Source organism: Pleurodeles waltl, chromosome 11, assembly GCF_031143425.1.
Source record: "Pleurodeles waltl isolate 20211129_DDA chromosome 11, aPleWal1.hap1.20221129, whole genome shotgun sequence".
Classification (NCBI taxonomy): domain Eukaryota; kingdom Metazoa; phylum Chordata; class Amphibia; order Caudata; family Salamandridae; genus Pleurodeles; species Pleurodeles waltl.
In genome coordinates, this window is record NC_090450.1 from 28,469,475 (window position 1) to 28,483,384 (window position 13,910).

The 13,910-nt window shown below is 43.5% G+C and overlaps 1 protein-coding gene across 1 annotated transcript in view; it reads right to left on the bottom strand.

Annotated features, from left to right (window-relative positions):
- Positions 1-6,686: 6,686 nt before the first annotated feature.
- The window catches only part of LOC138265291 (cytochrome P450 2J2-like), a 159,472-nt gene continuing 152,248 nt past the window's right edge, over positions 6,687-13,910 (bottom strand). The window contains exon 9 of the mRNA XM_069212896.1: positions 6,687-7,012. Coding sequence (XP_069068997.1) covers positions 6,834-7,012 — 179 coding nt within the window. The 3' untranslated portion in view covers positions 6,687-6,833. The remainder of the gene's footprint in view (positions 7,013-13,910) is intronic.

A 13,910-nucleotide genomic window follows, 5' to 3' on the forward strand; every position in this document is an offset into this window, starting at 1 on the left:
GTCTAACTCATGTACCCACCCTGCTGAAAATGGGGAGAACTACCTAGCCTCATTTGAGTTCTCATCACAAAGGTGGAAAACCTGGAGAGACCATCAGGACCCAGGAAGGTGTTCCACCCTAATGTCCATTCCCTGCAGAGAAATTGACCACTTCAACAACTGGGGATTCTCACCTCTTATCTGCATAAACCAACTGGGGGGGCTGTGGTCTACCTCAAACCAGAAGTGAGTCCTGAACACCTCAGCTTCTTCAGCACCCAGACCACAGAAAAGGTTTCCCGCTGGATAACACTCCATCTCTGTTTCTGGGAAAGTAACCTCCTATTAATGAAGGCTACAGGTAGGCCTAGGCCCTCCTCATTCAGCTGTGAAAATACTGCCTCTATGCCATGCCCTGAGGCAACCAGATCCACCTTGTAGTGGCTCTCATGGTTTTCTGCTACTACAACCTTAAATGTATCAGGTATCACATGTTCTGAGGATACCCAATGACACCTGACAATAGTCATACTGGCTCCTGTGTCTCTAAGAGCTTCACCCTCTGCCCTTTGATGGTTGCCCACTGTCTATACCTGGAAGTATTCGCAAGCATGGGGACCTTAGGTACCATCTCTCCATCACCCAGGGACACTAAGCTACCTCAGATGCACCCCCACACTGACTGGGACCATCTCCTCCCCAAACGCTACACTGGCCAACCCCTGGGACTGCCAAACCCTGGGCAACTGTGTCCTATTAGTACACATAGGGCCAGATGTAGCAAGCCGTTTGCATGACGCAAACTGCGAAAATAGTTTGCGCCATGCAAACAGCCTAACGCGATGCACATTCACAAATTGCGAGTCAGTACCGACTCGCAATTTGTGAATGTGACTCGCAAATAGGAAGGGGTGTTCCCTTCCTATTTGCGACTCGCATCGCAATTCAGAATTGCTTTGTGACCGCGAATGCGGTCGCAAAGCAACTCACAGTTACCACCAGTGTCACACTGGTGTTACCTCATTTGCAAAAGGGAAAGAGTCCCCATGGGACCCCTTCCTCTTTGTGAATGTCGACAAAAATATTTTTTCAGAGGTAGCAGTGGTCCTATGGACCACTGCCTACTCTGAAAAAACGAAACCAAATGGTTTCGGAAGTTTTTTCATTTTGCAACTCGTTTTCCTTTAAGGAAAACGGGCTGCAAAATGAAAAAAAAAACTGCTTCATTTAAAAAGCAGTCACAGACATGGAGGTCTGCTGACTTCAGCAGGCCACCATCCCTGTGAGTGCAGGGACTCGCTATGGGGTTGCAAAATGCGACCCACCTCATGAATATTGATGAGGTGGGTCTTTGCGACCCCATAGCGAGTCGCAGACGGTGTCTGAGACACCGTTCTGCATCCGAGATTGTAACTCGGAAATTGCGAGTCGGACAGACTCAATTTCCGAGTCGCAATCTCGGAGTTTCTTACATGTGGCCCTTAGTATCTCCTGCGATAAGCTTATACTGGTAGCACCTCTAGTAGTTTGGGAGGAACTTACTCTTGGACCTGCCAGCATTAGTGTGGTCTTCCCATTAAACGTTTTGCCTTCCTCCTCAATATTGGTGATCTTGCTTTTGCTGGCCTTAGGACTCTACACACTTTACCACTGCTAACCAGTGCTATAGTACATGTCTTCACTCCTTAAAGATGGTAACATTTCCTTATCTTCAATTGGCATATTTAATTTACTTAGATGTCCACACTAAGGTGGTACTACATGTACCCAAGGCCAGTAAATTAAATGCTACAGGTGAGCCTGCAGCAGTTATTTGTGCCACCCTCTTAAGTAGCCCTTTAAACATGCTTCATGCCTGCCATTGCAGCCTGTGTGCAGTCTAAACTGCCATTTGGACCTGGCAAAATAAACATTTTGCCCCGCCCAAACCTTGAAAATGAAATGAAATGGAGAGTTGAATAGCACAGCTTTACTCCCGTGAGGGGCTCCATGCGTTGTCCATGGGCACGGGGAGATTATGGCCCTCATTACAACCTCAGCGGTCTTCCCAGAAGACCGCTGAGGTTGCGGGCGCAAGAATACCGCCATTGGTGGCGGTATGTCTGGTTCCCTATTTCGACTTTTCTGCTGGGCCAGCGGACAGTAACACTGTTACCGCCCACTGGCCCAGCGGAAAAGTCACAACAACATTGCTGCTGGCTCGTAATAGAGCCGGCGGCAATGCTGATGTGCAGCGGGTGCAGTAGCACCCGTCGTGCATTTCACTGCCCCAAATATGCCTGTGGGCCCCTGCACTGCCCATGCCAATTGCATGAGCAGTGCAGGGGCCCGCAGAGGCACCACGAGTCCCCTTACTGACAGCCCACTGCCATGGACAGGCTGGCGATAGGATTACGACCGCCGGGGCCACCTTGGCGGTATACCGGCAGGACAACCATGGCGGTATACTGCCAGGACCACCAAGGCGGTATACCACTTGTCCCGGCGGTGTTACCGTGGCGGTACCGCCACAGTCAAAATGTGGTGTCCAGTACTGCCAGCCTTTTGCAGGTACGAATGCCACTATAGCCCTGGCGGTCACCGACCGCCGGGGTTATAATGAGGGCCTAAGTGATTTGCCCAGAATCACAGGACATTACGCTGATTCCGAGAGTCGAACCCAGATTGAGACAAAGTCACAATTTCAGGCCGGCCATGGTGGAGCACAGGGCGGCTACAGGGACACTTTTGAGGCCCAGTGAACAAGAATACCTTACATCCTGGTTGCAGAGTGATGCAGGGTCCCTCGTCGAGAATGCATCAGGCAGCTGTAATTCCTAGGAACTGCAAGGCTGCAATGCAAGGTCTTGTGTCATCGTTGGGGATGCCATTGATGAGGGGCTTGCAATGCGGAGCCCTGCATCAAGATGAGTTGTGCACTGATTGGTACCGAAGCAACTGCGGGGCTTTTGACTTGGAGTCTTGCGTCATTGTTGAGAATTCCATTGACAAGGGGCTTGTGATGCAGAGTCCTGCATCAACTATGCATTGCTCAGGGGCGATTCCTGGAAGTTTGGGGGCAGCGATGCAAAGTCCTGCCTTGGAGATGAAGCATGCAGTGGTCCTGATGCAGAGTTTAGCAAGGTGATGTGTCATGCAGGTGCTCCAATGCATACTTTCAAGTCGGCAATGCATTCAGCTTTTGATCAGGAAGCCAGCCAACTTGCCCTTGGAGTCACTCTGGTGGTCCTAGGTTCTAGAAGCAGGACTAACCCTTCACTCAGGCAGCATGGCCCGCAGGCAGCAGAGTGGCAGACCTTCTTGCAGCCGAGCAGCAGAGCAGCACAGCAATCCTTCTTCTGAGTCTTCCATGGGCTATGATGTGCATTGATGAGGTGGGGTTCTTAGGTCCAGTTTTTTATATCTAGTGCCCACTTTGTACTAGGAGATGTTTCTAGAGGTTTCCACCTCTCCAAAGTGCTTGGAATTTCCTTTGTCCCTGCCCTGGCCCCAGCTAGTGTGGGGTCACAATAGACTAGTGGGAAAACCTTTTGCTTTAGTGCTCAGACAGGATCTTTGTTATGTGCAAGTGTGGTAGGTGATGATTCATCTCCCTCCTTAACTCAGAGTGGCCCATTCCACCAACACCTAGCTTCCCTTAGTCTCACTGTCTGAAAGCAATACACTAAGATCAGCTTACAAAGAGAGGACTGGGTAGTGGTGGTTTAATGGGGTGCACTTTCCAAGTGTTGTATGAGTACAGTCAATAGTAGTTCATGTCGATGGTTGCTCAGAGTTAGGGTGGACTATGGTGCAACGCAGTGAGGTATGCTCCATTAACCAAGAGCATAATTTGGTGTTCCAGTGAAACACCATGCATGTAATGTTACACAGATACCACAGCGCTCAAAAAATGTTTGTAATAAACACGTCCTCCAGATGAGTTAGTTGTAGTGGGTTCCTTTTATTTGTATACATGGACATCATAGTAATAGGTCGAGCTCTTTAAGGAAACAAGTTCTGAAACAATAATGCGTAAGTCTCAGAAAGGCACAGTGTACCAGAGGGAGAAGACATCCACATGGTTGTGGTTAATTCATTCAGGCACAAGACTTACCATGGTCTCTTACAATAGGGTCTTCACTGTACCCTATTGCGACTACAAGTGACTGACCTCATTTACCCTCTGGTACATTGTGCCTTTCAGAGACTTACACAGGATTGTTTTGGAACTCGTTTACTTAAAGAGCCTTGAAAAAGTCACCTGTTGTGTCGAAACACGTGTTGGCTGTGATTGTAGAACAATGCTCATCCTATTACTATGTTGTCCATGTCTACAAATAAAAGGAACCCACTACAACTAACTAATCTGGAGGATGTATTTATTACAAACATTTTTTGAGTGCTGTGGTATCTGTGTAACACACTAAGATCAGCTGCCAGCTACACTACGTCAATTGATCCAGGATACAGACAGCAGACCCCAAATGGTTGGGAAAAGAAAACACCCACTTTCTAAAAGTGTCATTTTCAGAGTTGTGTTAAAAAAGCCAAATTTACAATTAAAGAGCGCTTTTAATTACAATTATTTAGACACCAAACTTGACATGTCTGCCTGCTTCCAATTGAAAGTTATCACTTATTAAATGTAATAAGGTAGTCCAATGTTATCCTATAGGAGAGGTAGGCATTGCAGTAGTGAAAAACAAATGTAAATGTTTTTCACTGCAGGGACATATAAAACTTAAAAGTACATGCCCTACTTTTTTTACCACATTGCACCCTGCCCACAAAGCTGTCTGGGGCCTTCTTTAGGGGTGACTTACATGCATTAAAATGAAGGTTTGGGCCAGTTAAAAGGTTAACCTTGCTAGGTCAAATGGCAGTTTAAAACTGTACACACAGGATGCAGTGGCAGGCCTGAGACATTATTAGACAGGATACTTAAGTGAATAGCACAATCAGTGCCGCAGACTCACTAGTAGCATTACATTTACACAGGCACTGGGTATATGTGGTACCACTTTACTAGTGACTGGCAAGTAAATTAAATATGCCAATTAGGTATAAGCCAATTCTACCACGTTTAGAGAGGAGAGTACAAGCACTTCAGCACTGCTTAGCAGTGATAAAGTGCACAGAGTCCTAAAGCCAACAAAGGCATGATTAGAAAAACTAGCAGAAGTGAAGGCAAAAGGTTTGGTGGAAGACCACATAAAGGCTGGCAGGTCCAACTGCTAGTCTGTCACAGACTAGAGATTTTAGGTTTGTCTAGTTGTCTAAAACCCTCTCATTTGTATGTGAGGGGTTGCACCTTTTTTATGAGTTGATATTTTATCGCTTGTTAGACGGGGAAGTGGTAAGTCATTCAAAAGAATTTACTGATGAAATTTACAATGGACACTTAAAAAATACTGGTTTTATAGGGAACAATTTAACAAAATTGTGAACGGGAATCCTAGAAGTATGAATAAGGTTACTGTAATTCTAAATAATTATGAGAAGTTGAACAAGTTGGTCAATCTAAAGAAAAAAATTAACCAGGACTGAAATGAACACTGACTTTATTATTGAATATAGCAAAAAAGAGGGTGATACCAATTGGATTACAAATCAGAAATGAATCCAATCTTATTATTGATATTGAGAAATCTAAATAAACTTGGACACTCATAGCACAAGAATATAATTGATCCACTCTCAGACCAATTGTCTGTATTCTTCCAGTGGAGGGGATCATCTAATTCCCTGTCTGAATTTCTTGATGGGATCAACTCTGGTGATCCCATTTTGAGGTTTACATCATCGATAAATAGAAATCAGTGTGATTTTTTTAAAAATCAATATTAAGGAAGTGGAAGGATGTCTGAGTTGTTCACAATGAAAAAATACTATGTTACATTATGAGAGCAATCACATAAAAAGCCAGAAATATAATGTACCTTATGGGCCCTTTTTGCTTTAGACAAACTTCTGCCTACATACATGATTTTAATAAACATGCAGTCCACTTGAAAGGTCTACCCATATAAATTTGTCAGATAGGCCTACAAGAAGGACACGTATGATAAAAGGGAAAGTATGTTTGAGCAAAATAATAGGTCAGATGAGAACAGGAGGATAACGTGTGCCACTATCTTTTAAAGTATGAGTAACAAGTTGAAAAAATCTAAGAAATAGGAATTGTTCAATGCTATATGTAGAGGGTGAAGAAGAATGGGACCATCCCCTCTATGGAAATAGAAGGAACATGCAATTAGAAATCACTTAGAACATACAAATAAATCTAAAACCAAACCCGATTAGAGGAACATTATGGATGGGAACCCATTGGTAAATGCCCATGTGAAGTCTTACTAGCAATCTCAACAATGACTACACTTTCATCATTTGCTTCACCCACATTTAAGAGAGGGCAGTGGAGGGTGGAAACAGATGCTCTTCGACTCTTCTCTGTCATGAAGGTACTGCAGAAGCTGGCAGGTTTTGTTGCTTTTTGTCTATTACTTTTTCAGGCTATTTAAAGTTCCTTTTAATCACAATTCCGTAATGCTAATGTAGAAATAAAAGAAAATGTCTAAGGTTAGGAGACGCATAACCTTTAGTTGTAGAATTCTACATAGATTTTCCAAACAAAAGGTATTTCCATTAAAAATAGTGTTTCAGGATTCTGCAAGGAGGCGATATTCAGTATCCATGAATTCAGCAAACATACTATGACACTTGCAGAATATAATTCCCTTTTTTATGGCAAAAATACTTCAATCACAAGTAACCAGCTTAGGTAGGTATGTGGATCACGACGGCATGGGCGTATAGCTGCTGCACCTACAGCCTGAATAACAAACACTTCCTTGTCCTGGGGTCCTCTTCATCTAACGGGGTACAGCACAGATCTGATATGGGTGTGGCTGCAATGTGGCTGCTAAAATGTAGTTCATGTTGACCTCTTTCACTCCCTCTGGGAGCTGGAAGGTGAAGGCCCGAAGGAGGCTTGAGAAGAAGATGAAGAGCTCTGTCCTGGCCAGCATTTCCCCTAAACAAACACGGTGTCCTACAAGAGGAAGAAGAACAGAGGCAGGGTCAATACATTTACAACTAATTTCTTCAAAGATAGAGGGATATACAGGGCAATACTTCTGCACAATTATGCATAAAAGTGCACATATTGGATATTAATGCAGAGCAGCACAGGCATGTATCTAGCCACACAATTTACAGCTCGTTACAAACAAGCCTCTGAAAGAATGATTGCAAACCAGTTTTCAGATAAGGCAATGCTGACATACAAAGATATGGGTTTTTACACATTTATGTGCAACTTTAAAAGCAACTATGTGTAGTCATTAAAGTGTGAATGGAACACCAAAAAGAGGAAGATGCACATAACTACATTTTAAATGTAGACTTTTTGCCACCTTCTGAATTGAAACTTGCCTTTCATGTACCTCCATTTTCTCAACACTCCCCAAGTGATTGGTAATTCACAACTTTGACAACAAAAAGACTGTTCTCAAGTCTGTCCTCCAGCAACTGGGCACATTGAAAAAGCTGGGACTAGCCTCAGGGCGCTGTTCAGAATGTCTAACAAGCTAGTAATCTTGTAAATCACCTCTCCGGAAACATTATAAGTCCTATTAAATTTCTTGCATGAATATTCTCTTGATAGCCTTTACCTATCTGTTTGTCTTGTTGCCAACACTTTCACCTTCAGGAATTTGTATGAACTGTTTCAGTCTTTCATTTCAGTTTCTGTAGATGATGCCTGAAAGCAGAGTAGTGATCTATGGGGCTAGCATCATTACTTTCCCTAACTTGCTTGCATCATTTTGCTTCCACATGCAATAATGACTCGGTTAAAGAAATCCAATTCAGATCTGCTAAGCCTTGGTGCAATTTAGTATTCACACAGATTAAAGTGGGAGTGGAGGATTTATTGAATGTGCATATCACAAATGAATCCCTCATTTAATACTTGTAAATTCAACTTGTGTAATGTAATCAAACTCAAGGCCCCCTCTTGTGCTTTCTTTGTAATGAAGAAATATTCAATGGCATTTCCATGATTCCATCGAGCAGACCTTGCAAGTTGGTTCTCCACAGTGTTGAGGTCAAATATTTACTGAAATCACCCATGGATAAACTCTGAGGTTCAAAATCTGAAATTCAGAAGGATCTTAATAATTGTGTTAGTTAGACAAATTCAGTGCAAACCTGGCGGTATGTAGGTATCAATGAAGACCATCATTTCTAATGGATACATCTTTTTGCAATTTCCTCACCTCATAAATACACCTTACATGCTTAACCAGGTGGTTTTTGCAGAGATTATTACTCTTTCATCTTTCTTTCCTCTTCCTTATCCAACCAAGGAAGAGGAGCAATTATGCAAACAAGCCTAGATTTACAATGACTTATTACCTTGAATATAAGTCACAGTGACAGGAGAGAGTGGGTGATGAGCCCTTTGTGGGCTTCACCACAGACAAAAAGGGCAAGACCGTGACCAAATTCAACAGGTTGCTTTGAGGCGATCTGTTTACAAAAACAAGGAGGTTGTGAAATTAGAGTAATTATGTGAAATTTGCAAAAAAAAACCTATGAACAATGTAAAGTAAGTACATAAAATGTGTCTGCCAGCTTCATGTGCAAAAATATGACATTAATACACCTTTGCCATTAAAAAATAATGCAAATGGACATTATGCATGATGCACCCCCATTTTGAACAGGAAGTGTAGCTCACTTTATCCTACTCCTGGTAATACCTAGCTGGGTTCACTATCCAACTCAATCAATCCCAATTTTGCCTATCTTTATCCTTTCACTTTCTATATCCTTTTCTTTTCTATGTCATTTTAGATGCACTAAGTAATGTCATCAAAGATGTCATTCAACACCGCATTGTCGGGGGCACAAGTTATAGTTATCTCACTGAATAACTACTGTTTTTTTTGTTTTTTTAGACTGCAGTTTTAATCTCATTTCAAAACCTACCTCTAACATTACTTTAACATTTGGATGTTTCTATAAATTCCTATAATTGTTTTAATGGAAGATAAGATCTTATTAAGATACTTATTATAACATCACTTTAAACTTTGATATTTTCAGTGAATTTCTGGGGCTTTTAAACTTAAGGGAGCATCTTATTCTCATTCCTAAATATAAAATTACTTATAACCTTTGTTTTTTTCAGTGATGAGAGTCAAACGAAACCCCACTACCATGACAAACTCAATGTCTCCGCCACAATTTCTGCCCATCAAACTAAGCCTTACCATACCTTGCTCACTGTAATACAGAATCCCAAAACCGGGCAGTAAGTAAGACTCGCTTGATGTCCCCTTCCAGACCTCTAGACCCTCCCTGACATACTCTATCCACTTACAAAGTTTAAAGAAACCATATATAGGAACCACAGAGGTATGTGTGTGTGTCTGTGTGTGTGTGATTGTCTGCATGTGTGTTATATTATGTAGTTTCTATATATAGAAAACTGATGCATGTTGCTTGGTGAGGTTGATGTGCAGGGGGAACCCAAGTGACTTGGCATTCTGTGAACGTTGAGAGTTCAAAACTGACAAGGATCATGTCGTTTAGCAAGGTTTGTAATGTATCTTGTTTGTTTCTTCTACTAAATGACATTAGTTGATTTGAGCTTCAGGTAGAACCTGATCATCTAGGTCTGTATGATGTCCAAGCAGGGTTTGAAATGTCAGATATCTGAAGCAGAGGAGACATTCAAGTAAAGCTGTATATCATCTGCATATTGGTGAATTTTGATGCTGCTATCTGCACCGAGTGGCTCCTGTAAAGGTGGAACATGATAGGAGACAGTATGGAACCCAGGAGACTTTACAGGTTCTAGGGATCTTTTGTGACCTGGACATGTCCAGGTAAACAAACTAGGAACGTTTGGAAAGGTAGGAGTATAACCAGTGAAGGACATTGCATTTCATGTTACAAAAAGTTCCTGAAAACAAGCCATAATGCCATGTCACATAATTAGGCACCATTCATGGTGAAAATGTTCAGCAAATGCTCTATTCGATGTAAAATCTACAGCGAATGCAGGGGCACAAAAGAAAGTAAGCAGCTGTTTTCACAGAACTTTTGTTTTTTTGCACTTATTTACTTAAAATCCTCTCATCAAAAATTGATGCAAGGATGTATTTCATGTTAAAATAGAGCACAAAATGACAGATTTACTTTGTCTATTTTCATGTCGTTTTGCAAACAATGCAAATTTTGCACACCCATAGTGTGTATGAAGGTGGGATGGTCGACTGTGTCAAAGGAAGCTCAGTGATCCAGCAATATCAGTAGGCAGGGGCCATCTATATCTGTGGTTAAAGGGGAATAGTCCACGATGTGTAATGTCTGATTGGTAGTTGTGCAGTAGGTCTATAGCATTGATGTCATACTGGAGTTAAACATAGAATGCTTTTACCTGACTTAACTCATTCATGCCTACCCAAGCAACTTTTTAAATGTTAATTTCTCAAAAATGATTGAAAAGATTTACACCAAATAACAAACAGTACAATTTTTAAGTAAAGTTCTAACTTTTTGCCAAATTTTGTGTAACTCCATTCAGCTGTTTTTTATGAGAAGTTCTAACTTTTTCCCAAATTTGGTGTAACTCGGTTCAGCTACTTTTAATTCTTTAAAGAGCAAACCTTTCAATGGAAATTAACATGGGAAATCACACTTTCCTAACTTTTTCTTGGCCTCTGGTTCATGGATCAGTGTGAAACGTTCCATAAAGGAACTATAGTGGATCAAGCTTTTTTGGATAGTTTCATGCAGATTCATCAAATGGTCCGAAAGTTATTGAAGAAACTAAAAAAAAGCCTTTCCTATGGATGCTGTGACCTAACTATAACTACACACTGGCAACCATGACTGTGTGTGTGTGTGTGTGTGTGTGTACATATATCTATTAACTGAAAAGACTAAATGTTACAGTGATATTATTCTTAGGAAATAGAATTAAAAAACAGAAGTTCACTTGAAAAATTCAAAGGTTTCAGGAACGTTATAGTTAGGCTCACATTTCAAACATACAAAACCATACAAATTCACCTGTTATAGTTAGAGTTATTTCAAATAACTATAACTCGTGCCATAAGGTAACTATAACTTGCGCACAACCATGCACGGCTTTTTTATTAATAATTTTACAACAAATGCTACAGTGATATTATCAATGATGTTTTAAAAGATGTCATGAGTGCTGTTATATCTGGGGTAATTAGCAGTGCGTGGCGTGGTTGTATGATGGAACCACCCATGCGGGAACAACGCATGCCTTAACAACGTGGAACCAGGACCACATAGTTTTCACGCATGCCTTTACCACGGATGCCTTTACAATGAATCTTCGTGGTAAAAGCATGCCTAGTAAAGACGTGTGGAAATGGCATGAAAAACGGTATGCGTAGTTCTATCATTCCAGCCCCCCACCCACCCTGGGCCAAAACTACTGCCACTCCTAATACCTAAACTACCCCGACCCCCCACCCACCCTGAGCTCTAAAAAAAAAAAAGATTCTAACCCCCTACCCCCACCCCTATAAAGAAAAGTACCCCGACCCCACCACCTGCCCTAAACCTAATGAAATCTACCCTGACCCCCCCACCCCTGCCCCATAAAAATAAACTACCCTGACAACCCCACCCGCCCTGATCCCTAAAACAAAAACTATCCCGACCCCCCTACCCCTAAGAAGTAAACTATCCTGACCCCACTGAGCCCTAAATAAAAAACTACACCACCCCTAAAAACTAAACTACCCAGACACCCCGCACCCACCCTGAGTCCTAAAACCTTCCCCCCTAATTAGTAAACTACTCCGAACCCTCCACCCACCCTAAACCCTAAAAAATAAAATTGTCCAAACCCCTCTACCCCAGCCGCTAAAAACTAAATTACCACAACTCCCACCCACCCTGAGCCGTGAAAAAAAATTACCTGACTCCCCACCCCTGCCCCTAAAAACAAAAGCTAAAGTACCCCCACCCACCCTAAGCCTTAAATCCACCCCACTGCTAAAAACTACCCACCAACCCTGCCCCAACCCCACTTACCTCACCACGTCCTCTCCCGAACCTTCCTCCTCTTCTCTCCTCCCTCCCTTCCTTCAACCTTCCCCCACCCCTTTAAAAATAAACCACTCCTCCCACACTCTAAATAAAATATATACCCAAACCCCCACTTCCACCCCTAAAAAAAGAATCCTGATCCCCCAGCCTTTGCCCTTAAAAAAAACCCAAACTTCCACCCCGCCCCTTAAAAAAAAAAAAATAGCCCGCTCCATCCCCTCACCTACCCCAATCTCTTAATCCACCTCCCATCTCTGCCCAAGCCCCAGCCCCACTTACCTCACCACGTCTTCCGCGTCCTCTCCTGAACAAAGCATGGCTTTCTCAGTGCCTTAACCACGCATATGCGAAGTTCAGCACATGCATGGTTAAGGCACAGAAAAAGCCATGCATTGTTGAGGCAAGCGTTGTTACGCTTGCGTGGGAAACATTCTTGTTGTTTATAACGCATTGTTGAGGACGTTTCCCGTGTGATGTGGGCACAAATCTATAGTTACCTTAGGGCACGAGTTATAGTTACTTGAAATAACTTTAGCTATAAAACATGAATTTCTATGGTTTTATCCCTTTGTTTTATTCAGTGTATTTCTATTTTTTTTTTACGCAAATCAGTTTTAATTACTATACGTTAACCCAACCACTACCGCGCATGGCTGAAGCCAGGCTCTACGGCCTGCACGGCCGAAGGGATTTGGAGCTTAAAGGTGCAACAGTAAAGATAAATATTTAGGTGGGAAACAATAGCCCCACCAGGCCCCAGGGACCACCACCTCCCTCTCCGGGGCTACATAATCAAAAAAACTTAGGGGGGCTGCACAGACCCCCCCAGGTCCTGGGGAAACCCCCCCCCCCCCCATGACAGCATAAAAATATATGGGAGCCGTGCGGATCCCCAGAACCCGGGGACCACCACCCCACTGGGGCTACATAATAAAAAATATATGAGGAAGAGCACAGACACCACCCCCGGTGACCACCACCTCTTTAGGGCTTCATAAAACTTAGGGGGGGTCACACTGACATCACCCGGTCCCGGGACCATCATCTCCCCAGAACAAAATGTAAAAAATATATAGGGGGCTGCTGCACAGACCATCCCAGGCCCTGAGGACCACCACTTTCCCAGGACTACATTTTAAAACTATGCAGTGGGGCCGTGGGGACCCCTCCAGGCCCTGAGGACCACAACCACCCCAGAGGCTACTTAAAAAATATTTATAGGTGGGCCGTGAGAACCCCCACAAAGCCAAGGACCACTACCTTCCCATGATCAATCAATCAATCATTTGTGGAGCGCGCTACTCACCCGCGTGGCTCTCAAGGCACTGGAGGGGAGGGGGAGCTGCTACTGCTTGAACAACCAAGTCTTGAGGCATCTCCTGAAGGTCAGCAGGTCCCGGGTCCGTGTAGGTGGATGGGGAGGCTGTTTCAGGTCTTGGCGGTGAGGTGGGAAGAATGATCTGCTGCCGGCTGTAGTCCTGCAGAATATGCAGCTTGGCACCCCCTGCAGCCCCAGGAACCGCCACCTCCCAGGTGCTGAATTTAAAGAAGATAGGGGTACATTGCAGACCTCCAGCCCTAGGGTCCACCACTTCCCTGGAGCAAATTCTTATTTTGGAGGGGGACCGCTCAGCCCCCCTCATGCAGCCTATAATGGCCTTTGGGACTGCCACCTGCCAGGGCCAGCTCCTGCTATGTCCCGGGGTGCCCTTTCCCGGGACATAGCTGTTTGCTCAGACTTGGCAGCAGCTTTGACAGCTGCCGCCAAGTCAGAGCAAACACTCTGCTTTGATGAAAACATTGCTCCCACAAACAGGACACTGGAAGCTGGCTAGGACCGCGGG